The sequence below is a fragment of the Scardinius erythrophthalmus genome, assembly GCF_964197995.2.
Source record: "Scardinius erythrophthalmus genome assembly, chromosome: 23".
NCBI lineage: Eukaryota > Metazoa > Chordata > Actinopteri > Cypriniformes > Leuciscidae > Scardinius > Scardinius erythrophthalmus.
In genome coordinates this window covers 14,248,624-14,276,367 of record NC_138243.1, presented here as the reverse complement: position 1 = coordinate 14,276,367, position 27,744 = coordinate 14,248,624, and the positions used below count along the sequence as shown (strand labels likewise).

The 27,744-nt window shown below is 37.9% G+C and overlaps 1 protein-coding gene across 2 annotated transcripts; it reads left to right on the top strand.

The window, feature by feature from the left end:
• Nucleotides 1-11,573: 11,573 nt before the first annotated feature.
• On the top strand, nt 11,574-27,093 carry LOC308683729 (protein mono-ADP-ribosyltransferase PARP14-like). 2 transcript variants are annotated; one of them, XM_081354410.1, is made up of 20 exons: nt 11,670-11,849; nt 12,138-12,256; nt 12,489-12,519; nt 12,772-12,890; nt 13,211-13,241; nt 14,071-14,274; nt 15,155-15,193; nt 15,298-15,531; nt 19,225-21,629; nt 22,362-22,583; nt 22,837-23,046; nt 23,227-23,335; nt 23,475-23,624; nt 23,747-23,809; nt 23,942-24,124; nt 24,296-24,499; nt 24,610-25,227; nt 25,319-25,470; nt 25,587-25,761; nt 25,844-27,093. In XM_081354410.1, exons 1-20 carry the CDS (start codon nt 11,675-11,677, stop codon nt 26,122-26,124), a joined length of 5,724 nt encoding a protein of 1,907 aa, XP_081210536.1. In that variant the 5' UTR covers nt 11,670-11,674; the 3' UTR covers nt 26,125-27,093. The 2 variants fall into 2 exon arrangements, with proteins under 2 accessions (XP_081210537.1, XP_081210536.1); XM_081354411.1 differs by lacking the exon at nt 15,155-15,193 and having other exon boundaries at nt 11,574-11,849.
• The last annotated feature ends 651 nt before the right edge of the window (nt 27,094-27,744 follow it).

Sequence of the window (27,744 nt, the reverse complement as noted above, 5' to 3'; positions counted from 1 at the left end):
TCTAATTTTTCCTCCGGGAGACTACAATGCACTGCCTGATGCGATACTGTAGTAGACGGTTGCATAGTTATAATTTTCTCCCTGATATTATCAATCTTATAAGTGAAGAAGTTGTAAGATTAATAAGGGAATTAAGATCAATATAACTCAAAGGGGATTGAATTACAGGGAAGAACCGAATTATTATGCAAATTATTCAGAATTAATATTTAACACTTTATCAACTATTCGTCCACCGATAAGTTGAGATTAGGGTATTTTATCAATTCTGGACAGAATATATTATCCCGTGGCCTACGGTAATAATATCATAAAGTTATGATAACTGATTAATATGAGCAAGGTAGCAAAATCTTTTTAGTTTAAGGCAGTAACTTGTAAGCACACAGCACAAGACGCTTGTATGTAAAATCAACCAAGACTTTATTGAACTACTCTAATACACACAAACTAAACTAACACGAAAACACACAAACATTCATTCAAACAGTGACAGAGAGTGATGTTATTAACGGAGTGTGAATGGAGTCCCAAATGTCTAGCGTTAGACACTATTTCTTGACCGCAACCTGAGAGAATCAAACTACTAGCACTTTAATCTTAGTTCGTTTTCTTAATAAGATTTGCACCAGTTCACTTCAGCCAGAATTAGGAGAATTGTGTACTTGCGTTTAGATGCTCCTGAGCGCGTGCGTTCCCTGTGACGAAGTTGCTGGAGAGGGAATCTCTTCGGCGCTGATTGGCTGGCAGTCGGTCGATGATGCGTTCTGAGGGACAGCCACTGATCTATATAATAGGCTTGTTTGAGATGCGCCTTGCCTCGCCTGAAATGTAGTCGAGAGTAGGCGGCTGCAGTGAGAGGAGGAGTGAAAAAAGCGCAGGCAAGCCGGACAGATCTCTCTTCTCGCAGTGGATCTGACACCTGTGAGATCAAAGATGGATATCGCGGGATTCACGGGATTCACGCTCGTGCACAGTGTTGCTAATAAACTGGATGTAATTCAAGTTCTGTTGCTTTTATATGGAAATAAATAAAATGAACAAGACACCCAAAGTACTTGTTATTTAATTCCATTCTAAATACATGTTTATCAATCATTTTTTCTTTAATACAGACATATGTGTTTTTATTTTTTATTTTATTTTTATAAAAATTAAACTGCATAACCCAAAGAGATCGCACTGTCAGATAGTTTGGGAATATTCACACATAACATATACACATAAAACATGATATTAGAGTTTTAAAATCAAACATTTTAAAAGAGAACAATACATCACGGTTGTTTAAACCAATGAGCATTAAGCTGTGTCGTCAGCAAGTCGTTTCCCATCATGCTTTTGATCAGCGCAGTCGGTGGAGAGCAACTGCGCGCGACTGCAGAATCCGACAGGTGTGCCTTGCGCTCGCGAGAGATTTTTGACATACGTCAGCATGACATCAGAGCAAGGCGGACCGCTCTCGGACACATTTCTAACCGGCATGCATCTCGCGCTGATCACCGGTGATCGATTCTGCGCAGATTTTGCTCATCTCAAACAAGCCTATTGTCATTCTATATAGGCGGATCTTTTGTGACGTCATTGTTTATGTTTGCCGCGTTGCATCACGGGAATCGTGTGGCAGGAAACACCGCTAGATACCTGTAATTTGATTGTTTTGCACGTTTGGAGGAGGATTTAGAGAAGAGGATGGTTCACTCTTGCTGTGTGGTCGATTGTACGGCTCGTTGGGGACCTGATAAAAAGTTTTTTCGAATTTCCTCCGAAAAGGATTGCGAAAACCGAAAGAAATGGTTGCGTGCAATTAGGCGATTGAACCTGGACGCTCGAAGCCTGGATTCCTAACGTTACTGATCGAGTTTGTGAGGCTCATTTTGTTCATGGTAGGCCTACGTCTTAGTGACTATGTATTTATAGAAGATTGAATAAAATAAAAAATAATAAAACTGAGTCAAATCAACCGAGTCATATGTTTTCGCGTTCTGATTCAGGTGTCCCAAACCGCGATCCACAGCACCCAGACTACCATATTTTCCGCACTATAAGCAGAGGCGCACCTTCAATGAATGGCCATTTTTATAACTGTTTTCATATATAGGGCGCACCGGATTATAAAGCGCATAGAATAGAAGATACTGCAGTCAAATGTTTGACTGGGTTTGCGTTATGCAATGGTCACCAACCTTTTCAAGCTTATAAGATCACATCCAAGTCCAAATGTAAACCAAGATCTTCCACTTGCAAAAAAATATGAAAAAAACAAGTGGCTGAGCTGTAAAACCTTGTTTATACTCGACGCGTCCGCATGAGCGCGAAGGTAATAAAAAAAACTAATATCCGTCTGCTCGGGCAGATTCGGCTTAACAGCGCGCGCGCCCCCGCAGATGCACGACTATGGCTGTGTCCAAATTCAGGGTCTACATCCTCCTTAGGATCCTTCCTACCCGGTTGAAGGAGGAGGGGTCCTCCGACGACCGCAAAGCCCGGAAGTCGGTGTTTGTGAATTTGGACAGCCTACCCTTCTTTCACATATTTTCAGAGGAGAAAGGCCGCGAAATTTAAAAATACTACTGTTACTGTGTCACGAAATGTAGTTTTAAGAGTTTTTCAGTCGACAATGTAGTTGTGTAAAGCTCAAATCTGTGGTTTATTTATAAAGAGAGCGCCATTTTAAAAATGTTTTCTGACGGTTTCGGAGTTGTGAGATCCAGGGATCACCGGGCGCTCAGCGCTCATGTACCCCGCCGAGAACAGCTTTGCCTCGGCTAGAGCTTCTAGACGTTCGCCGCTGTCAGTCTAGTGAGAATAATTCGTCTTGTGTTTATCTAACAGGCGATCTTTGGTTTCATAAATCTATAATTTGTTCCTTGGCAGATTGTTGTGGCTGAGGGCAAAGTGAAGTTTCATAACTTTATATATTTAGGCTTATTTAACTTTAACGTTGTAGCCTGCTGTATGTTTGACTGAATCGTTTACTTTATTTCTTGACTTGTAGCTTCTTATACCTTTTAAAAACCGAAATTTAACAAAAAGAGACAGGGTTGCGTCATTTTATTTTATATAGCCTATGTAATAATATGTTAAAATGTATAAATTTACATTATTTATTATTGTTATTATAATAATATACCACTTGACTAATAATAAACCAACTATTTACTATTAGCCTACCTCTCACTTTATCTTATATTTACTATTTGCATTGCACTGTAGTTGTACCATATCATATGTATTACCATAAAGGATCCCACAATAAGAAAACTTTATTTAATTTAATGTGAAAATTAAATTATATCTCAGTATGGGGGTGTTCACAATTCTTATTCAAGAATGAAAAGTTAAATACATGACAAGCCTGAGCTTTGGCCATTCCTTAAAAAAAAAATAAAAAAATAAATTAAACCACTGAAAAAAAAATATTTTTTTGAAAAGCCAGTTTTTAAAAAACTTAAATCGAAAAGCATACTCCTCTCCCACTCCACTACCGCTCGCTTCGTCCGCCATTACGCTCTGCCGAAAAGAATTATGGGATAGGTAGGACGGGAAAGGATCCACCACACCCATCCTTCCAATTCGGGGAAAAGGAGGACGTATTTGTGGGCCGCATTTGAAGGATCCTACGAATTTGGACAGCCTTCGTCGCGGCGCTGTGACGTAACATCCTTCAAATGAGTACTCCGAAGGATGTAGACCCTGAATTTGGACACAGCCTTTGAGCCGAATCTGCCCGAGCAGACGGATATTAGTACATCTCATCATCACCCAGTTTGCGCGTCTAAATCAGTTGTATGGTCTGGTGTTCAGTTTAAAACAAAACAGTTGCGTCAAGTATAAATGCCTCGTCTGTTTGGGGAGTTGCACGCACAGTCAGCGGAGATCTCATATGGGCTTTGAATAACTTCGATTTTGTCACCAATACAAATTTTGAGCTTCTCTCCAAACCTCCTCCGGTCTTCAGATGTTAAAGTGCTTATATATTGTGGATTTTGCCCGCTAACTCTCTTGAAAGTGCTCGTCGCGTCTTTACAGCCCGCAATACTGTTTGATTTGTTGCCACACAACCACTCGCGCATGCGTACAAAGATGTCAACAAAGATCCTCCTATAGATCAGTGGGGACAGCACTCGATGGTGAGTGGTTGGTTGGCTTTGCCGGGTGGCGCTTCGTTCGCGGGATTTCCTGGATTGCGGGTTGCTATGCAACGGAGTTTCCTCTGAGTCTGGAGCGACTCTGAGAGGGGTTTCTTTGACGAAGTTCAGCGAAGGATCTTACGGAAGAGTTGATGAGTTTTGCGTGAGCTCTTGGTGGTTTGAAGAGTATGTAAGCATACACGCTGGACGATGGAAAGGTCAGCGAGAGCAAAAGTCACTGCAAAAGCGAGGCACAAGGCGGGCAAAAAGCAAGGCAAAAAGCAACTCATAGCTGCTTGTCATTGGGTTATAAGCGTGTCCATCTGACCCGTCCTTCCTAGTGCGACAGCCAATCAGATATTGTCTTGGGCGGGACCTACGCCCCGTTCTCCGGTTCTTGCATGTAATTAGCGTAAAGTCCACATGATCACGTGTGCCCAAACTCCTGAGAGTTTAGTTAAACGCTTTAATAAGTAAACTTAATAGTTTAAATATGGTGCATCCTACACACATCTACTTTATATCAAAATTCTAGAAATCATTTACCCATCAAGTAGGTACCAAAATACATATACTTCCCATAGTTGAGGTGGGAGTAAATAAGGATTTAGCTGTGATAAGTGTTTAACACACAAAATTAACTTGAGTAATATAAAGCATACAGACTACAGAGAATACACATGTATGAGGCAACTTCTGGTGATTAGTTCCTATAGCTGAGGTAGAAAACCTTACAAATAGGCTGTAATGAAAGTTAAACACACAGAAATAACTCCACAGGTTACATAAAATATACATGATACTCAGTGGTGTGCCGTCAGAGCCAGCAGGGCCTTCTCTGCTGGCCCTGTCAAAATAGAAAAATATTTTTTTTTTCTAAAATTAAATTAATGTGTGTCTGAACATGTCTAAATTCAATTACTGTCTATCAGTACGTTACGATTATATTTCCAGAAAGAATATGGTTATTTTTTGTGAGTCTGAGCTAAACGCAGCTCCGTGGACCAGCACTAATAGTATAGCTAGCCTTCCGTTGAAGCTGCCGTTTTCCAATTGATCATAACTTTGACTGACGTGTTTTATCAGCCAATCAAATTGTGATGCGTATGACAGAACGCCCCAGAGGCCCAGCGATGTGTCGACGGCTAGCCCGCGCTGATGTCATCGACATGGGTGGGCAGATACAATACATGTTTGTGTACAATAACAATTTTCAGGAAAAATAACATTACGATGTCCAGAAATAAGTTTCATTAGTACATTGGGTCATTTTGGGCACATCTGTCATTCTAGATTTACTAATTTTGTTAGTACCGAGAATTTCCACGTGAGTAAATGCATTGATAACTATGTACATTTTGTATTCTACGATGGTCTAGTGGTAGAACTTTTGCCAAGCGTGTCAGTGGTTCTGGGTTCGAATCCACGCTCGTATATTTTTTTTATTTTTATTTTACCGAATATGTTCATCAGTGGTTGTATATCAAGCAGGGCGTTTGTGTGCATTTTGTTTTGTAAGATTTCAACGAATAGAAAGTCTCCGCAACGGCGATAGATTGAAGCGCGCATCTAAGTGAAAACTGTGCGCGAGCCACAAGAGAACACTCTATCCGCGCCACTGATAACAGCGGCAACGAGCACTCAGCTTGAACACATTTCAGCGCTAGAATGCATCTAATTCAACAAACGAAAATGAATGTCCTGCTAGTTAACCGGAGATGTTTTATTTATTTGTATTAGGTAACTTACATCCGTGCGCGAGATGTTTCAGCTCAGCTTTTATAATGTACAGTGGTGTGAGTGTGCGCTGAGGTTGAAGATCAGCTGTCTCGTCGTTGATATTACGCAGTGCATACAGTGCATGATTGTATTTTGCATGGGGGGGGGGGGGGGGGGGGGGAATTAGATCGTTACTGAAGGCCCTGACTGAAACCCCACGGTACGCTACTGATGATACTTAAGATATATGTGAGGTAAATACTGGTGATCAGTTCAGCTTATTGGAAGCAATTTTGAGACCGTTGTTTGTATTAAACAACGAGTGGGTTAATTTCAGTCTATTGGTTTTGGAGACAAAAAGTCTCTGGAATTTACAACTGCAGAAAGGGGGGTGTCCCCTGGTTGAGGGTTTCTGGTGATTCTGGGCCATAAGAATGCTTTAGCATCCTTCGTTTCCTGATAAGGCTGTGGATTTATGCATTGGGGTCACCACAGGGTTCTTGGCCATTTGGTCTTAAGTTTGTGGAACAAAGAGGAATCTTTTCCTGCTGTCCTGGCATCGCTGGTTTGAGATTAGACACACACAAAAAGGGGAAGGGGGGTGACATCTCCTTTAGCCATCTCGCCACCATGACTGTGTTTTATGACTTACTAATGGTTCACTAGGGAATCGTTCCGAACTGTGGAATGTGGTGTTGGTTTCATATGACATGGACTGTTCAAGGATAATCCTACAAAGTTCATAAAGTCATCACTGCTGTGTTGCTTGGAAACTTCGGTGCTTGAAGCTTTCTTTTTCGTTAGTTTAGCCACCGTTTCAAATAAATACCTAGGATTATTTTTATTTTCTTCTAATAGGTTTGAAAAATAAGCAGATCTAGCAGCTTTTAAGGCCTCTCTGTAAGCAATCGAGCTCTCTTTCCATGAAATGCGAAATACCTCTAGTTTTGTTTTCTTCCAGTTGCGCTCCATTTTTCTGGCTGCTCTCTTAAGGGCCTGAGTGTGCTTGTTGTACCACGGCGTTGGACTATTTTCTTTAATCTTCTTTAAGCGCAACGGAGCAACTGTGTCTAAAGTGCTGGAAAAGAGAGAGTTAAAAGTTTCTGTTGCAATATCGAGTTCTTCTAAGCTATCTGGGATGCTGAGATGGTGAAACTGATTAGGAAGATTATTAATAAAGCAATCTTTAGTGGCAGAAGTGATAGGGCTAACATATTTAAAACACGGAGTCGGCTTTGCAGCCTTGGCTAAATGAAGTTTACACGAGACTAGATAATGATCTGAGATGTCATCGCTCTGCTGCAGAATTTCAACGGCATCAACATCTATTCCATGTGATAATATTAGATCTAGAGTATGATTACGACAATGAGTAGGTCCTGACACGTGTTGTCTAACTCCAATTGAGTTTACAATGTCTTTAAATGCCAATCCCAATGCATCTTTTTCATTATCGATGTGTATATTAAAATCACCAACAATTAGTACTTTATCTGCAGTCAATATTAATTCTGATAGAAAGTCCGCAAATTCTTTGATAAAATCTTTATGGTGCCCTGGTGGCCTGTATACAGTAGCCAGCACAAATCTCAAACTTGATTTATCATTTATACTATATATTTTTACATTAAGTACTAACACTTCAAAAGAATTATATTTAAAACTTTATTTCTTAGTGGTTTTGAAAATATTACTATAGATTACAGCAACTCCTCCCCCTTTGCGTTTCAGACGAGGCTCATGTTTATAACAGTAATCTTGCGGGTGGACTCATTTAAAGTAATGTAATCGTTTGGTTTTAGCCAGGTTTCTGTCAAACACAGCACATCTAGGTTGTTATCTGAAATCATATCATTAACAATGAGTGCTTTTGAAGTAAGCGATCGAATATTCAGCAACCCAAACTTTAGCATTTGCTCATCTGTATTATAGCTGTTTTTTTATTTGTTGAACATCAATTAAATTTTTAACCTTAGAGGGGGTTTAAACGTTTTTTTGGATTTCCAAATTCGGGGAACAGACACAGTCTCTATATGATGATAGCTAGGTGAAAGAGGCTCTATGTGATAGGATTTATCTGACCTTGGTGACGCGAGGCCGCTAGCAGACGGTCGGTTTAGCCAGTCTGTCTGCTTCCTGACCTGAGGCCCAGATTGTCATGTTTCAGCTCTAAGACTATGTGCCATATTACTAGAGAGAAGAGCAGCACCATCCCAGGAGGGATGAATACCATCTCTTTTCAACAGGTCAGGTTTGCCCCAAAAACTTTTCCAATTGTCTATAAATTCTATATTATGTTGCGGACACCACTAAAGCCCCATTCACACTACAAGCGACTTTATCGCTGCATGTCGCCAGTGGCTGGCGATGAGGTCGTTAGTGGGCGTTCTCACTTGTGGTTGCCTAGGTAATGTTTGTGAGTGACATTCACGGATGTTACGTGTTGTAGACAACAAATCTGTTTTCTTGCCGCTACAACCTAACATTTTGGAAGGAAAAGTCTAAATATAAATGGGATCAGTACATAAAATGCATAATATTAAAGATGAATGAGAAACAGCGAGTGCCCTGTGCTATCGCGGCTATTTAACTGCAGAAAATGGGCAAATACTGGTCTTTCTGAGTTCACGAAACCATTCGGCCTCAGAGTCAGCACGACGAGCACTACTGTATGTACACAGAGACATATCATAAATTATTGGACAGTTTCTGACTGCTAAAATAAACTTCTCATTCATCTTGCCTCGGTCAGACGCTGCACTGAAGAGTGACGGATCACGTGTGCTCCACTGACTTCACTGCTATTGGTTGTCGCTCGCGAAAGTCGCTCTTCATTTGCATAAAGTTAAACATTTCTCAACTTTGTCGCGTCGCCAGACACGCCCCATCCAGTCGCCAACGGTTGCGACCGCGCATGTCGCCGGAAATCGCCCGCTCCCCATTGAAAATGAATGGTATCGCGTCGCTTGGTCGCGTGTAGTGTGAACGCAGCTTTAGACAGCCAACCGTTAAGCGAACACAATCTACTAACTATCTCATCACTCCTGCGAACAGGAAGGGGGCCAGAGCAAATTACAGTGCTTGACATCGTACCTGCGAGTTCACATACCTCTTTAATATTAATTTTGGTGATCTCCGACTGGTGGAGTCGAACATCATTAGTGCCGACGTGAATAATGATCTTAGAGAATTTACGATTAGCATTAGCCAGCACTTTTAAATTTGCTTTGATGTCAGGCGCTCTGGCTCCCGGCAAACATGTGACTATGGTGGTTGGTGTCTCTATTTTCACGTTCCGTGTAATAGAATCGCCAATAACTAGGGCACAATAATTTTCAGTGGGTGTTTCACTTTGGTGTTTTTTGATCCGCGACTAGAGCGATCCCTCACTGTCACCCATTTGCCCGGCTGCGCAGGCACTAATTCAGCTGGAACCGAATCATATAAAGAGTTCACTATGCTAGGCGCATCCAAAATAGTATCTGAAGCTCTAGCACTCTTACTATCCTCAATTAAAGTTTGGATGCGTGTTTCTAGTTCTGAAATCTTCTCTGTCAGCCTAACTGTCTCCTTGCATTTATCACAGATAAATCCTATATTGCCAACAGAGAAGGCTATGCTAAACATGTGACATGAAGTGCAGGTGACAATAACAGGACAAGACATTACTCACCGTGTTTGTTGAGTGATTCTTACTCACCTGAGCTTTTATGAACTCAAAGGTGTGAGCGTGCGAGAGAAAAATAAATAAATAATAATAGCTGAGCGCACGGGTGGCGCGTTAACAGGCTAGCGAATTACTAGCGTGTTGTGCTAGTAGTAACGGAAGCTAGCGATGTCAGGTTAATCTGAGATGTTGGGTAAGCTGTATTTAGTAGTAGTATAAACAACTAGAAATTGTAGTAAATGATGGTTCAAAACAAGGAAATACGAGGCTAAGACGGAGCTTACAGCACCGAATTGCAAACACACTCACAGCATAGGTCCCTTTCATAGGTCTGTGAAAGTGCTATATAAATGCAGTCCATTTACCAGTTCACCTGAAAATTCTGTAAGTAATTATACTCATCCTCATGTTGTTCCAACCCTGTAAGACTTTCATTCATCTTCGGAACACAAATTAAGATATTTTTAATGAGATCTGAGAGCTGGCTCACTTCTTCATAGGCTCCTAGGTAATTTCATCTGCTGGCCCAGAAAAGTTAGAGCACTACTCCATCTTTCCACAGTGTCCAGATCCAGATCCTCTGTCAAAGTCCATGCATGTTGATATGCTTTCCTCTTAAGTTTTCAATGTTTCAGGTCAGGGGACTGGGATGGCCATGCAGAATTCTTTTTTTTTTTTTTTTTTGGTGGTGGTGGTGGTTGTTGATTTTTGTCATCTGTATTAATCAGTGACTTCAGTGTTATCAGACAGTCAGGAAAAGGTTATACTGCCATCTGTTGGTTGTATGGTACTCTTATAGCCCAAAGGCCTCATGCCACTAATGAACCAATTAAGATATTATGATTGCAATTCACTGCTGGAAACTAATTTGTACTGAACTTTGTGTGACCTCGCAGGAAAAAAAATAATAAAATAACTACGTGCAGTTAATTTAGACAGTTTAACACAAACTGATAAATAAGCATTATTTTGAGTCATAGCACAAACATTACAAATGCACAGTATTTAGCTGCCTTGTTTATAGGCATTGCATACTATTGGGCAGTTAAATGCTTGATTTTAATTGGTTGATGAACATTAGAGGTGTGCAATTATTTTCCAGAAAATGCATAGAAGTATAGTTCCGGGCAGGTCTGACAGGTTTTTTTTTTTTTTTTTTTTTTTTTCTTTATTTAACCAGGAGAATCCCATTGAGATTAAGAACCTCTTTTGCAAAGATGGCCTGGCCAAGACAGGCAGCATCATATAAAAAATAACACAAACACATAGGTACAGACAAATAACACAGAAAACTAAATCTAACACTTCATAAAATAATTTAAAATCATTTTTACAATCTAAAAACATTTACATATTAAGGCATCTGCTACGTCTAGTTATTTCAGTCATTTCAAATGTCCAACAGCAAAATAACCAAAACCCACAAAGACTGTAGCCTAGCTATATGATATTAAAAAATGACAAACTATGCTTTCCTCTCACGAAATTACGTTGTATTATGGAAAGCACGCCCTCTTTCTCCCGCTCCCTCTCCCGTACAAACGCACACACCCGCAGTGGATATAAAAAGTCTATTAAAACAGCTGTTTTTTGTTATGCAAAATTAAACAAAGATAAATTGTATCAGAACTTCTGTTTAATGTAAATTCACATTTAATGTAAAAATTCCAACATATGCAATGCCACTGAAAACCGAGAAATAATAAAATTATAATTCAATCCCATTAGGCTACCGATTCCGAACGGCATTAGTGTGCACTCCCTCTTGTGGCTGTTCAACTTCAGAATTAATAATCAATCTCATGTAAAACAGCTCGTACCTGTCTTAATCTGATTGATTAACATCTAGCCCGTCGTCAGTTATCGCATAAATAGTCTAGTTGCTTTCGTTAAAAAGGCCACGTGCACCCAGGGTACTTTTACACGTCAAAGATAGGCTACTAAAAACGTAGTTTTTTCCTTTGCGTTTTTCACTGCGTAGCCTAGTACGACAACGTTGTCAAAACGATCCCATTTCACACGAATAAACGCCCCATCAGTTTCACAATATCTCAGAAACAAAAGTGAAAATAAGTAGGAGGGCGTGTTTTAACTATAGCCTATTGACATTGACTCTCTAGTCATTTCCTCATAAACCAGAACGATCACGATGCCGATGGACGAATATCCCCTCACTGTCGAGGGAGACTGGGGAACTGAACACGCTAAAAGTGTGAAAAATAAACTTCATATTCACTTTCAGAGTAAGAAGAAATCTCAGGGAGGAGACTGCGTCGTGCAATATAATGGCGAGGGCAACTCTGCTACGATTCTGTTCAAATCATCTGACAGTAAGTGCTAAACACAAAAGCATAACATATTAACAAAATAACACGTTTTTACATATTTTTATAATATTTTAATGTATTAAATGTAATCAAGCTGTTAAGATGTTATCATGATATAGGCTAATAAAACTGCTCTAATTAACCATCACTTTCACTTTTAATTAAAAAGAAGGAAGGGAATGTGAAAACCATTAGGTACAACAACAACAACAACAAGAATATATTCCATTTGTGAGAGAAAAATGTTGTATTGTGATGTGATCTGACTAAGTGTGATTGTTTGTGTTTAAGTCCGAGATGCCGTACTCCTTCAGGAAGAACACATTATTACTATTGGTAGTCAGAAAATCAAGTTGAAAGTGTACAAACCCAGTGATGCAGAGAAACAAGCAGACAGCACCGGACAAAAGGTGAGTGTAATTAGACGTTACAAAATGATCAGTTATAGTTCTACAAATCCTTGACTGCATCAAGTAAATACTATTTATGTTATTGTACAGACATGTTTTACAGTTTCTTGATGACAGATGATTGTCATTTCTCTATATTGTTGAAAGAGGGCGGAGAGAACAAACATACTCTACACGTTTAGTAATGTTCTCCATTTATGTAGTCATAAATGCTTTATATGTTTGTGTACAGACGGAGCAGGCATGTGGAAATCAGAACCCAAGTAAGTCAATCATCTGAACTTTGTCTCCAGCTGCTTGCATGTGTTCTTTTATTAGTTTAGGTTATCTTACTGTTATTGCCCATGTATTTACTTCTTTTCAGATGTAAATACATCAGTCTTGTAGTTACCTAATTTGTACAAAATCTTATTTTGCTGTATAGTTGCTTATATAGGGAGTCTTTAACTCCTTCCATTTACAAGAGAAAAATGTGTTGTGGTGTTTCTGACTAAGCATGATTGTTTGCATTTAAGGCCAAGATGACGTGCTCTCCCGGGCAAAACATATTAATACCACTGACAGTCATCAAATCAAGTTGAAAGAGTTAAAATCCAGTGATGCAGAGAAACAGGCAGACAGCAATGGACAAAGAGTGAGTTGACATATTTGAGAATGCCAAATTAGGAACAACAGTGCTTTTCCAAACAAACCATGCACAATTGGCAAGAGCAAACCAAACCCTTTAGATTACTTCAAGTCACTGCTATGGCCTATTAGAACATTAGTCATTAAAATATTACTGTTTTATGGTTGAGATGTAGACACATTTGAGAGTTTCTCTATAGGAAGACTGTCATTTTTCTGTAATGTCTCAAAAGGGTGGAGATTAAAAAAGAACAAATAACTTGCCCTACTTGTTTAGCATGTTTTCTATTCACATATTTTTAATGTTTTACATTCGTGTGGTTTCAGTTGGAACAGGCAAGTGGATATCAGGAACCAAGTAAGTAGTTATCTGGACATATGTAAATGTGATCTTTTTTTATTGGTTAGGTTATCTTATTTTTATAGCTAATGTCAGAGGTGGACAAAGTGCACCACTTCTTTACTTGAGTGAAAGTACAGATACTACTTGTCAAATGTTACTCCGTTAAAGTTGTAAAGACCGATTTTTACTTAAGTAAAGGTACAGAAGTACTCGTTTTTAAAAGTACTTGAGTATCAAAAGTAAATGTCAATGCAATGTTTTATTATTGTTGCATTGTTGTATGTAATACTTAATACCTTATTCCTCTGAAGCAACCTAGAGAATACACCTATAAGTTAGTAGTATCTGTGCAATTTAAGAGCTTTTAGAATGTGATAAAACCTATAGAAATTAAACTGAATTGACAAAAAAAGACAGCCATAATCATAATTTTTATTTAACACTCCTACCACCCCTACAAAAGAAGTACACATCTATGAACATTTCAATCAATTGTTTCTATAAAAATCCAACCTGGTTTAAAACCCAGCTCCACAACCATAGCTGTATAACTGCCCAACAGTAAAACTGCTTTAAGTACGATATTTGTCTTTAAAATGTTAAAGTAAAAAGTTTCCAGAAAAAATAATACTTAAGTAAAGTACTGACACTGAAAAAATGTACTTCAGTACTCAAGTAAATGTACTTTGTTAGTGTCCACCTCTGGCTAATGTACATAAAACATGTTCATATTCAATTGAAAAGACCTGAATTCTGTAGTTACCTAATCAGTATAAAATGATCTAGGTCATGATCATGTTAATTGTAGGGAGACCTAAACAAGTCACTTTTAATTTTCCTGAAGATCGAGGTGTCCCGCAATTCAAGTTGGATGTGAAGAAGCCTCAAGAGTCAAATGCTGTGGTCTTGGAGAACCTTGCAGATGCTTTTAATTCAGATGTTGTGACTCTTTTGGTGGAGAACATTACAAGTCTTTCTGAAAATGACTTTGCCATGGAATTAATACCAGAATTAAGAAAAGCAGTTGTGACCTTTAAAAATCCCGGTGGTAAGTTGTTCTACTCATATAAAAATATATTTACATTTATTATTTATATAATAACATTTACATTTCACATAATAATAATAATAATAATACAATAATAAAATAATCCTCTTAAAAAAATACTTGGTCGTTAAAAACTTAATTTAGCTTAATCTCTCTATAGATGTATACATCAGACTCTTTTTGGACTAGAATCTAAAAGGACCTTGGTAGGGTAATTTGGCTGGCCAAACACAATGACCTCAGATTTGTCTTCGTCTAACATTAAGAATTTTTTTGCCATCCAGTTTTTTAACATCATTTTGGCAATCTAAAAGACAATCCAACAATTTCGTCGGGTGCCTTAGTGGTAAATACAATTGAGTGTCATCTGTGCAACAGTGGATGTTGTAATGTTGTAACACTAAATTTGAGATCCACCAATCCCGAATCTCAATCCATATATATATTTTTTTTTTGGTTAAAGTGCCCCTATTATGTTTCAGATATCACCTTTTATGTTGTGCATAATATTGCTTTTAGTGAATGTAAAAGGTCTGCAAAATTTAAAGATTAAAGTGCATGATAAATAAAGTTATTGTCTCCCAAAAGAAAGAATCGATCCTGAACTTCCAAAATGAGTCGTCATTCCAGTCTTACTTCTGTAACATTCATACGTATCGATGTAACAAATTTGCATAATGCGATACAACAGCAGTATAACCTTTTGACAGTTGTTTCTCCAATCTCTGTGAGGTCAAGGCGGGATTTGCTAAAGGCTTATCCATTAATGCTGATTTACATGCTTAGTTAATATCGCCACCTATATGGTGGTTGTGCAATCATTTTTCAATCTGAATAAATCAATCTAAATAAGTAAACTAAATATTATGTTCTTGCAAAGATAACGGGTTATTCATTTTGCTTCCACATTACTTGAAAGGTAAGAAATAAATGCTTTTATTATAGAAATACATTTATAGGCAAGACATATTGTACTTACATTAAATGTGTCTGGGACTTTCTGTAAAATTTAATTTCGGACAGATGCAGGACAGTTCCTTGAGGACAGCAGGACACATGAAAAGTTCAAGAAGAGTAATCTGAGGGCCCGTTCACTGGAGAGAAGCACATGTGTACGGGTGGAGAATCTTCCAGCTGAGGCCAACAACAACAAGATGCTGCTGGAGCTGTATTTTGAGAAATGGGGTGGTCCAGTAGAGGAAGTTATCACAATTCCATCAGAACAAGCAGCCATTATTACCTTTCTGGAGGAAGAAGGTATAGTTCAAGTTCAATTTTATTTATATAGCACATTTACAACAGCCCTGCAGACTGACCAAATTGCTTTACAGAACAACAAGATTAAAAGAAGACATAACATGCATAACAAATAAAACAAAAAATAAGAGCAACATAGCTAAGAGTAACCTTAAAACAGGAGTAGCAAAACAGCGTCAGACTCAAATATAAATTAGTAAAACAACCGAAGAAAATAATCAATAAAGAAAACAGGTAGTTTTTATAAAAGACTTGAAAGCAGACAGAGAAGGGGCCGTTCTAATCTCTAGAGGCACTGGTGTTCCAGAGTCGTGGTCCTGCCACCGCAAATGCACGCTTCCCTCTATGCTTGAGTCTAGAGCAGAGCCCGGTCACAGGTTCTTAGGCTTCTGGACGGAGTGTAGGGATGAAGAAGTTCAGAGAGATAGGCAGGAGCTAAGTTATGTAGAGATTTAAAAACAAAGAGTAGAATTTTAAAATCTATTCTCTGGTGAACTGGCAGCCAGTGTAGAGATCCGAGAATAGGAGAGATGTGATCATATTTACGACACTTGAAGAAGTCTGGCCGCAGCTTTTTGTTCAAGCTGAAGACGAGCAATTTGAGACTTGGATACACCGCAATATAAAGAATTGCAGTAATCTAGCCGAGATGTAATAAACGCATGAACTGCCATTTCAGAGTTTTCAAAGTGAGAAAGCCTTTGATTTAAGACAATAGACGAAGTTAATAGAAGCTGGGACCGATTAGCGAGGAAATAGGTTTGTCAAATTTTAAAGGCTGGTCAACAAGAACACCCAAGTTCCGCATCCTTGAGGATTTAAAAACGGACAGAATCTCTAAATCAGGACTTATACACTGAGAATGTTCATTTGGGCCGAAAACAGTGACCTCAGTCTTGTCTTCATTTAGGAAGAGGAAATTTTGGGCTAGCCATGATTTAACCTCATCTAAGCATTGCAGAAGAGATGTAATCGCTACAAGATTGTTTCTTTTGATTGGTATATAAATTTGAGTGTCATCTGCATAAATATATAAGGTTCCCTTAGAATGTTTCCTTAGAATAAAGCCCAGAGGTAGCATGTAGAGAGAAAATAGACCACAAGTCAGATGTGCCATGGAGGAGGAGAAATTACCCATCTTTACTAAAAAAATTCTGTCAGACAAGTATGACTGAACCCATTTCAGAACAGTAGCTTTTAGATCTAGACTAGAGTCTTGGGTGGGTCTAAAAGTTACTGTTCTGAAATGGTTTCAGTCATACCTGTCTGACAGATTTTTTTTTAGTAAAGGTGGGTAATTTTCTCCAACAGCTTAGAAAAGAAAGATAAAACGGAAATAGGCCGATGTTTTTTTTTTTAAACAGAAGGATCTAGTAAGGCTTCTTGAGCAGAGGAGTGACCGTAGACACTTTAAGATTGGCTGGAACAGACCTCGTTTGGAGGCACTTGTTGATAAGAGATAACCATACCTGGCCCAATCGAATCAATAAGTCATTTTAAAAATCTTGGGTGAATGATATTGTTCGAACAAAATGAAGGTTAGAGCTTGAGCTTCACAATCACTTCCTTCAGTGTCTGGAGGTTGATAGGTTCAAAAATCTCTCAAAAAGCAGAAACAGGTGACAAGATTGGGGAAACATTTAAAGGACAAATCAAGTGAAAAATGAACCTAGGGGTAATTAACACATGGTTACCGAGTCGATCGTTCCCTGCGATGCGTTTTCATGAAAATCGAATGTAAAGAGTTTTATTTATAAAAACAGATTAGCTCATAACACTAGTATATGGGGCAGAGAGTAAGTAAAAGTAAATCGCTAGTTAATACCACTAACTAGGCTCAAAATAGCCTCACACTAACACGGGAGCATAATGAGGGTCCCTACATACAAACCGAAGCATTGAGAACTTTGTAAGTGTACAGACAGTTTAATAAGAAGATACTTTATAAAGACAGTACATTACGCATTTACAGGCAGGATCCATCTTGGAAAACAGTCTCGACTAGTCGAGCCACGAACGCCGTGCTACATTAGATTTCACAAACGTAATTCCTATCGACCAGCTCAGATCGCACGGCGTTCGTGGCTCGACTAGTCAAGACTGTTTTCCAAGATGGCTCCTGCCTGTAAATGCGTAATGTACTGTCTTTATAAAGTATCTTCTTATTAAACTGTCTGTACACTTACAAAGTTCTCAATGCTTCGTTTTGCATGTAGGGACCCTCATTATGCTCCCGTGTTAGTGTGATGCTATTTTGAGCCTTGTTAGTGGTATTAACTTGCGATTTACTTTTACTTACTCTCTGCCCCATATACTTGTGTTATGAGCTAATCTGTTTTTATAAATAAAACTCTTTACATTCGATTTTCATGAAAACGCATCGCAGGGAACGATCGACTCGGTAACCATGTGTTAATTACCCCTAGGTTCATTTTTCACTTGATTTGTCCTTTAAGTTAGGGCAGAAGCTAAGTCTTAAGTTAGTAATATTGTAAATAAAAAAATCTCACAAATCCTTCACATAGAGCATCAGAGGCAACAGACAATGTGTTAACAGAAGGATTAACAACGGACTGAATAACTGAAAACAGAACCTTTGGTTTAGAGTGATTGGATTCAATTAAATTAGAAATATAAGTGTATAAATATACACTACCGTTCAAAAGTTTGGGGTCGGTAAGATTTTTAATGTTTTTAAAAGAAGTATCTTCTGCTCACCAAGGCTGCATTTATTTGATAAACAATAAAAAAACGGTAATATTGTGAAATATTATGACAATTTAAAATGAATGTTTTCTATTTTAATATATTTTAAACTGTAATGTATTCCTGTGATCAAAGCTGAATCTTCAGCATCATTACTCCCAGTCTTCAGTGTCACATGATCATTCAGAAATCATTCTAATATGCTGATTTTATGCTCAAAAAACTCATTATTATTATCAATGTTGAAAACAGTTGTGTACAGTTTTTTTTTCAAAATGCTTTGATGAATAGAAAGTTCAAAAGAACAGCATTTATTTAAAATAGAATATTTTCTAACATTATAAATGTCTTTACTGTAACTTTTGATCAGTTTAACTCATCCTTGATGAATTAAAATATTGATTTATTTTATTTCTTTCCCCAAAAAATTAAATTAAAATTCTTACTGACCCCAAACTTTTGAACGGTAGTGTTTAATGTTACAAAAGCTTTAGATTTCAGATACATGCTGTTCTTTTGAACTTTCTATTCATCAAAGAATTTTGAAAAAAAAAATTGTACACAACTGAATGTTTCTTGAGCATCAAATCATCATATTAGAATGATTTCTGACGGATCATGTGACACAGAAGACTGGAGTGATGATGCTGAAAATTCAGCTTTGATCACAGGAATAAATTACACTTTACTGTATATTCACATAGAAAACAGCTGTTTTAAATTGTAATAATATTTCACAATATTACTGTTTTTGTTTGTATTTTTAATCAAATAAATGCAGCCTTGGTTAGCAAAAGATACTTCTTTAAAAACATTAAAAAATCTTACTGACCCCAAACTTTTGAACGGTAGTGTATATTTATGAATACATGTGCAATTGCTTGTACACTTTGCTGTTATGGTTCTAGATTTGGTAACATTTATTTACCTCATTTAGACAATATTAGTGCATTTATTCATTGCACCTGCAACTTTTATGCTTTACAGCCAAAGAAAAAGTCTTGAAGCAAGAGAATATCATCTGTGAAGTTCCAGTCAAGATATATCCCTACTTTAAATCACTGGATACAGTCTTGTATGGTGGCAACAGACCACAATTGAAGCTGCCTGAACCCATTACAGTCAGTGTACATCCTGCCATCAGGGAGTTCCTCCTCAAGAAAGGGGAGATTTCCTCTATTAAAGACCAGATGAGCTCACATTTCTGCCAAGTAAACATGGACAAACCTGAAGCTTTGCTCAGTCCTGATCCAGCATTACTGAAACAGAAAGGAGTTACCAGAAGACACATTGATGGCTGGAGTAAGAATGCCTGTGATGCCTTCAAGAAAATAATCTCAAACTACACAACATCTGAGTGGCCGGTGTCAAACCCCTTGTGGTCTAAAGTGGAGAGTGATGTAAAGGAATTGGTGAAGGATAAGGTTTTCACAGATATGGATGCCTCTAAAGGTGTCCTGACACTGACGGGAATGACCCATGAGATAACTGGACTGAAGCCCATCATGGAGAAAATTATAGAGAGAACAACAAATCAAATGGAGAAAGAGAAGAACAGTGTGACAGAGCATATGGAGATTTTTCCTGCCATGTACTCTCTGCTTTTACAAGATGGCCTGAAAAGTGCTGTTCCTCCACACCTGCACATTGACTACAACAAACAAATAAACAGGCTAAATTTATCAGGTATTCATTCAGAAATTCTTGCCTTCAAGAATTGGGTCCTTGAGAAGAAAATAAAAATGAAACAGAAGTGCTTAAAGATTGACCGTTCAGTCCTTGAGTTCCTGAGATCAGTGAACTGTGATGAAATGTCCACAGATCTCTTTATATCTCATAAAATAACTGCTGTCTACACAATCGAAAATGAAGATGTTGTTGTGACTGGGAGCACAGAAAAAGCACTTGTTGAGGCAGAGAAGAGGGTAAATATGGTTCTTACATCCAAAGACCTCATTATAGAAGATCAGGGTGTCCTTCAAATGCCAGAGTGGCAGGATCTCAAAAAACAATTGCAAGAAATGTTCAATACTTCCAAAAAGACATCTGTGATTATAAACTTTTCTAAACAGAGAGACAAAATAATAGTGACTGGATTCAGAGAACCAGTGATGGAGGTCAGTGAGAACTTGGGACGTTTCATTGTAGAACACACTAGAATTGAAGAAACTGTTCGTGTCAAATCACATGCAGCAGTTGAATTCATAAAAGACAGAAAATCACAAGACTGGCAGCGTTTTATGAAGTCTGAGAAGATGAAAGTGAATTTTGATTCAAAGAGACCCTGGATCAGACTGTCTGGAGAGCGTATATTTGTCCAGCCAGCTATGACTTTCTTTAAAAGTTTGGCAGATGCTCTCTACACAGACACACTCATCATTAAAAAGGCAGGAGCAAAGAAGTACTTCAAGGAACAGGGTAAAATGATGCTCTCAATGCTGTTGAAGGATAAAAGATTTGTGGTGGTGTTCCAGGAAAATAACATGCTGCAACAAGAAGAGAATGAATTTACTGAGCGCAGTTTTGAAGATTTTGGCCAGGTCTCTTGTGAAGTTCGAGCACCAGGTGGAATAACTGTTACTGTCAGGATGGCAGACATTTGCAAGCTCAGTGTTGATGCTGTGGTCAATGCTGCTAATGAAGATCTAATGCACAGTGGTGGTGTAGCTTCCGCACTTCTACAAGCTGCCGGACCATGTCTAAAGCAATACTCTGACCATTACATAAAAGTAAATGGGCCTCTGAAGCCTGGAGATGCCATCATCACTAACGCTGGTCGTCTTCCCTGTAAATATGTGGTACACGCTGTTGGACCTCGCTTCAGCAATTCAGACCGACGTACCACAGTGCAACGCCTGAGACGTGCTGTGAGGGAAAGCTTGAACCAGGCGTCGAGCAAAAACTGCTCCTCCATTGCAATTCCAGTTATTAGTTCAGGGATATTTGGTTGTCCTCTTGATCTTTGCACTGAATCAATCGCCAAGGAAGTGCGTGAGTACATTGAAGATAATAACCGGAGAGGCTCCAGTAGCACATTAACTGAGATTCACTTGGTTGACAACAATGGCAACAGTGTAAAAGCCATGGCTGAAGCTGTCAGAAAGGAGTTTGCTGCGTATAACCCCCAAATGACTTTCCCTCAGCAAAACAAACCTCATGGGAATAGTAACTATGAACAAGGCTGTCGTGGTCGTGGTCGTGGAAACTATGACCAAAGAAACCGTGAGTTTGAAGGTCCCAAAGGCCGGGGTAATAGATACTTTGAAGGACAGGCACACTCAGGCTCTGGTGGCAGATCTGATCATTTTGAAAGGTTGAGTGTTCTTGAGACCAAAACTACAAATGAGGGACTAAAAATCTTTTTGAGCAAAGGAAACATCCAGGATGCACATGTAAGTGTTAATGTTGAGGGTTTTTTTTTAACTTGTTTTCCAGCAAAAATATCAAAAAAATCTAAAAAAATCTATACTGCATATAATTATACTTGTGAAATAGTCTGTCATCATTTCACTCACCCGAATGTCAATCCAAACCTTGTGCTCCATAACAGAATTTACATTTTAGACTGAACTATCCCTTTAAAGGTGCTCTAAGTGATGTTGGGTGATGTCACTTCTTGTTGATGTTTAAAGTATTGTCAAACAAAACGGTGGCTAGCTAGACCCTCCCTCCTCCTCATCTGCGCACTAACCCCACAAACTCCACCCCTAAATCATTCCTGTCGGTTATTGGCTGGAGCAGTTTGTTATGTTTCGTGGCGCGGGTTAGCCCAGTTTATTTCTCTTGCTGTTTGTGGAGCCTGTGTTCTCTACAGAGAACTGTGTTCTTTTACATTGTGTTCAGGGGACAGGCAGCTAGCGGATGGTGAGGAGATGTTTGCTGTATGTGACAAAAATGTTTTGGCCTAAAAAACGCGCGACATCACCTAGAGCACATTTAATGATACATTCTCTGAAGAAAAAAACAAAAAAACAAAAAAAAAAACGCCTCAACATGTTATGCAGTGTTTTTATTTTTTTTTACCAGCATACAGGCCAGATCAGAGTTAGGTATTTTATATTGTTTTTATGGTAATGGTGACCATTTCGTCCAAAAGTAGTATCTCCTTTTTTTTTCTCCTGCAGGCTGATATCATTGTAAACACAATGTCGGAGGACTCGGACCTCAGTAAAGGTGCCGTTTCCAAAGCACTCCTTCAGACTGCAGGTCATCAGATCCAGTCAGAAATCAATTCAGCTGCTCGCAAAATCAGTTATGGTGATATGGTCATCACAGATGGTTATAAACTAAAATGTCAAAAAGTCTACCATGTAGTTTGTCCATTTTGGAAACAAGGCTCCGATATGGTGAGTAACAATTTTCTAATCGAAATTTATCAAAATTGTCATTAACTGTGTTACTGCTGGATGATTAAATGATGTGCCTCATATGTAGGTTCCAATTCTTTATGAATGAATGAATGAGGTATTTATATAGCACAATTCCTAATGTACTACTGTACACCCAAAGTGCTTTAAAGTCATGTCAGGGGATCTCTCCTCAATGATGATGGTACTTATTTAAATATAATAATAGATATATTTATTTACATTTTAAAAGGTACTCGTTCAGATCATTAGAGATTGCCTGAAAAAAGCAGATTCCCGGAGAATGGCTTCAGTCGTCTTCCCAGCTATCGGCACTGGGAATCTTGGCTTTCCTAAAGATCTGGTGGCCAGAATCATGCTGACAGAATTCCAGGAATTTAACTGTGCAAATCTCCGAGAGGTAACTGTGATCGTGCACCCTTCTGACAAAGAGAGCATTCAGGTGAGTGAAGGAAAAATAGATTCAAGAACCATAAAAAGACAAAGTCAAGGTTGTTCCCAACACATAAAGTATGATCAATATGTGTTTTTTATTTATTTTTAAACTATAAATTATTTAAATAATTTACCATAGTTGCTCATGTTAATTTTGTCTTGTATATTTCTGTGTTTTAACTATTAGTGCTTTACCAGCATCTTTAGAAATGGGATCCAGGGTCCCATCACAAAAGGAGCACATCAACATTCAGTGCCTAAAATAAATACTTCTGGCAAGTCAGCTCAGACCTCTGGTAACTTTCTCATCCCACTTATTTTTTGAGTACATTTTATTAAAAGATTTATTCTGATAAAAAATATATCCAAATGCCACAGAATATATTTAGGAGAGTGACAAAAGAGATTTTCCATACACTGTACATCTTTATGTAGAGCTTGTTGGCAAAGTCTCCTCTCCCTCTCTTGGGGTGCACACTATGCAGCTGGGTCGAGTGACTCTGGAGGTTTCATCAGGAGATATAACTAAAGAGAAAACTGATGCAATTGTCAACTCCTCAAATCCGACATTTTCTCTGAAAACAGGTTAATCCAACTTCACACACTGTCTTGCTTATTTGAATGAATCTCTGTTTCATTTATAATTTATTTCACATTTGAAGAGAATTATAATGTAACTGTCATTTATTTTATTTTATTTTATCCAGGAGTATCAAAGGCCATTTTAGATGCTGCTGGATTTCAAGTGGAACAAGAATGTTTACAGATTGGTTTGTATTCTTTTTTTCTCCATTATCATTTCTTGTTGATGGACATTACCTTTTTGAATACTTCAAAAGTAATCAAATGAACTTCACAGACAATTGGTAAACGTGTTTTTTTTGTTTTGTTTTTTCCAATAGTGGGATCATCAAACATGCATCAAACAGAGATTGTGACCTCAGCCGGGCGCCTGTCATGTGGAAACATCATCCATATTATTGTACGCAGTGGTCCATCTGACATTAAGGATGTCGTTTTGTCTGTTCTGAAGTTGTGCGAATCACGCCAAATTACTTCTGTTGCCTTACCAGCTCTTGGCACTGGTGAGATGCTTTACCAGTAATATAAAAAGTAATATATATATATATATATATATATATATATATATATATATATAATAAATTACTTTTTGTAAATTTATTTCAGACTTTTTATACTGAAATTATGTGTGAATTATTTACTATTCTTTTCGATTTTTGTCTGTAACCCTTTAGGTCAGGGTGGTGCAAAACCAGCTGATGTTGCAGATGCAATGGTTGATGCAGTTGTTGACTTTGTGAAGAAAAAGAAACCAGTGCATGTAAAGCTTGTGAGGTTTCTGATATTCCAGACGAACATGTTGGGAGATTTCCACCAAAGCATGGTCAGAAGATCTGGTGAGAAAGTAGAGGATAAAGGTCTGTTTACCAAAATTAAAGGTCAGTAAACAATAATAAAAATAATGCTAATCCTATCCTTTCTTGTTTTTCTTAAACACAGTAATTAATTCCTCTTTTTCTTTCTAATAAATATGGTCCTTGAAAAAAAGAGGTTTTTTCACCCTTGATTTGGGGGGGAAGTTCAGAATCTCCCTCAAATGAAGAGTTTGTGATGGTGGGTGAGGAAATTGAGCCAGCTGTGTTCCAGCTGTGTGGAGAGACACCAGAGGACCTGAAGGAAGCCAGAGACATGATCAACGGCTTCGTAGTACGGGAGCATTTGACCATCCCAATCCGTGATCCAGCCATTGCTCATTTCACAAGCGAGGATTTAGAAATACTGAAGGGCATGCAGAGGGAGTTCACAGTCAGTGTCCAACTTGAGAAGAAAGGCCAAGACTCTGTCGTCACATTGGAGGGACTGACAAGAGACGTTCACTGTATAGAGAGTCGTATTCGGGACATGATCCGCAAGGTGGAAAGGAATGAAACCCGAAGACGTGAGGCATTTATGTTCAGCAGTGTAGTCAAGTGGCAATATCAGGAGAATGGACGCAGCATCATAGACTTTGATATGCTGACTAATTATGACCTGGAAAAGGCCTTTCAGAACCAGCAACCTTCAGTGAGAATCAAGATTAATAATGATGAATATGATGCCGATTTAGTTCGCAATGAAGCCAGAAGAGGGAGAATGAGGATTGAACTGAACAGAGTAGATCTGCAAGGTACAGTAAGATTATTTGTATAATTTAGACAATGATCATAAGGCCATCATGTACAAAGATTAGTTATTCATGTTTTTGTTCTTGTCCATAGATGCAGCTGCAGCTCAAAGCCCTTTGCCTTCACACTGGGAGGACATGAAAGGAAAGTCAGTTGTTCTTGTAAAACTCAAAGCAGACTCAAAGGGATATGCTGAAGTGGAGAAAGAGTTCAGAAGAACCGGTCTAACCGCGAAGATCATTGAAGTAAGACTAGATGAAGGGGAAAGAGACGTCTCCTGTTTATTAGTTTTGAAAGTTTTGATTAGTTTTGATTTTAGTACAATAGTGTAATACTAATATATATATTTTTTTGTCTTCAGATTGAAAGAATCCAGAACAGCGCACTTTGGAGAACCTATATGATCAAAAAGGAGGAACTGGAAGAAAAAAACAACCACAAAAACAATGAACAGCGTCTCTTCCACGGCACTGGCCCTGATAAGACAGATCAGATCAACAATCACGGCTTTAATCGCAGCTATGCTGGGACACATGGTATCAGTCAAATTCAGTATAAACTTTATTTGCACTTGTATTCATATGTGTCAACAGTCTAATGCTCTTGTTCTGTTTTTAGGAGCCATGTATGGGAATGGTTCATATTTTGCTGTGGACCCGAGTTACTCAGCCCAAGGCTATTCTAAACCTGATGTCAACGGACATAAACGCATGTACCTCGCCAGGGTGCTTGTTGGTGATTTCACTCAAGGAAAACCAGGCCTTCCTGTTCCCCCTGCGAAGAGCTCCAATAGTGCTGATCTTTATAACAGTGTGACTGACAGCATAAGCAACCCAACCATGTTTGTGATCTTCAATGATGTACAGGCTTACCCAGAATACCTAATCACCTTCCAGTAATGATCATTAGATCTCAGTGTCTGTTTTTGCTGCTGTTTTACATTTGATTTGGTGTATCTGAATACACTGGTATGGGTAAGTTTTACTGGCAATGTAGACTAGCATCATGCTTATAAATGACAAAAACTGAGACAGCTGTAATTTATCCTGAGAAAGTTTTTGTCCAAATCCCAAGACATTTAGACAATCCCAAGATATATATTTTTAAATGAAACTTAGCTGTTTAATGTTATGGTTTCCTTCTAATATTTACTTACCCTAATCAGTAGTTATTTGTTGTCATATATTGAAGTATTACCTAACAAAGAACACAGTTTGTGCTGAACATATGGGGATTATGTTTATGTGGATTAAAGGGGCATATTGATTAAAATAGATATATCATTCTGTAACAATAAATATAACAAAGGACTTCAATTATGATTGGATTTTTTTTTACTACATCCTGTAAAATAAATCAGATTTTCTGTGGATGTTTTAATATTTTTCTGTGTAATCTTGCACAAATTTATTTACTATAAAATACATGATGACCTTCAAATAAGATCAAATTCAATCAAAGTAAGAACAAAAGGTAATGTCACATGGCTGGTTCATATACCACAATGAGAACATCTTGACTTGTTATCTTGGAGGAAAGTAGGCTACTTTATAATAAAATAAGTCAAATGTATTAACAGTGGATGTGCCAACATTTTTGCAGCTGGCAAACATTTTATTTATCAAAAAAGCAATATAAATATATTTTTATTCCATCACCATGTCCCTTTTAGGGTCTCCATATTAACTTGTCCAAGTTGCTGCATTCGACATAGCATACTAGGGTTAGTTTCAGTTGTTGGAATTCACCTTATTAATCAAAAACAGGCAAGACCTATATCTTTTTCATATTATCAAAGGGTAGATAAATATTCCCCCTTTAGCAATGTGCATTTTTTTCTGTGAAATAAAAGTAAAATCTGTCTGGTTATCCTAGTTTTCAGTGGCAATTAAATAAATTATAAACCAAGTATGAAAAAGAGTTTTAAAGTTAGATTTTTAACAAAAAATACATTTGTACCAAGGGATATTTTGCCCCAAGGGGGGTAAAGTGCACCCACTCTGACAAAGCAATTTGTTTCATCCATTTAAAGCAAAACCATCTTAAAATTAAAAAGACAAGCCAAAATGGCAATGGATAAATATGAACATTTATTTATGAACCATGCTAAAAATCAGCCTATTTGAAAATAATGTTAGCTAATGCTAACTCCAGGTAATTTTTAAATATAAGTCCAAATAGTTTTATCCAACCACCTAGTCAAGTCATCTTCATTTATATAGCGCTTTTAACAATGTAGATTGTTTCAAAGTAGCTTTACAGAGATAAGAGTGTAATTTAAGGTAACAGAGATTGTTTTGGCTTTATAGCAGAGTTAAGTTATTTTCCATCTAAAGTTAGTTTTGATTGATTTGCTTCCGTCGCAACGATCATTTGTTATTAAATTAGAGGCCGCTAAGTCAAGTCAAGTCAAGTCATCTTCATTTATATAGCGCTTTTAACAATGTAGATTGTCTCAAAGCAGCTTTACAGAGATAAGCGTATAATTTAAGGTAACAGAGATTGTTTCGGCTTTACAG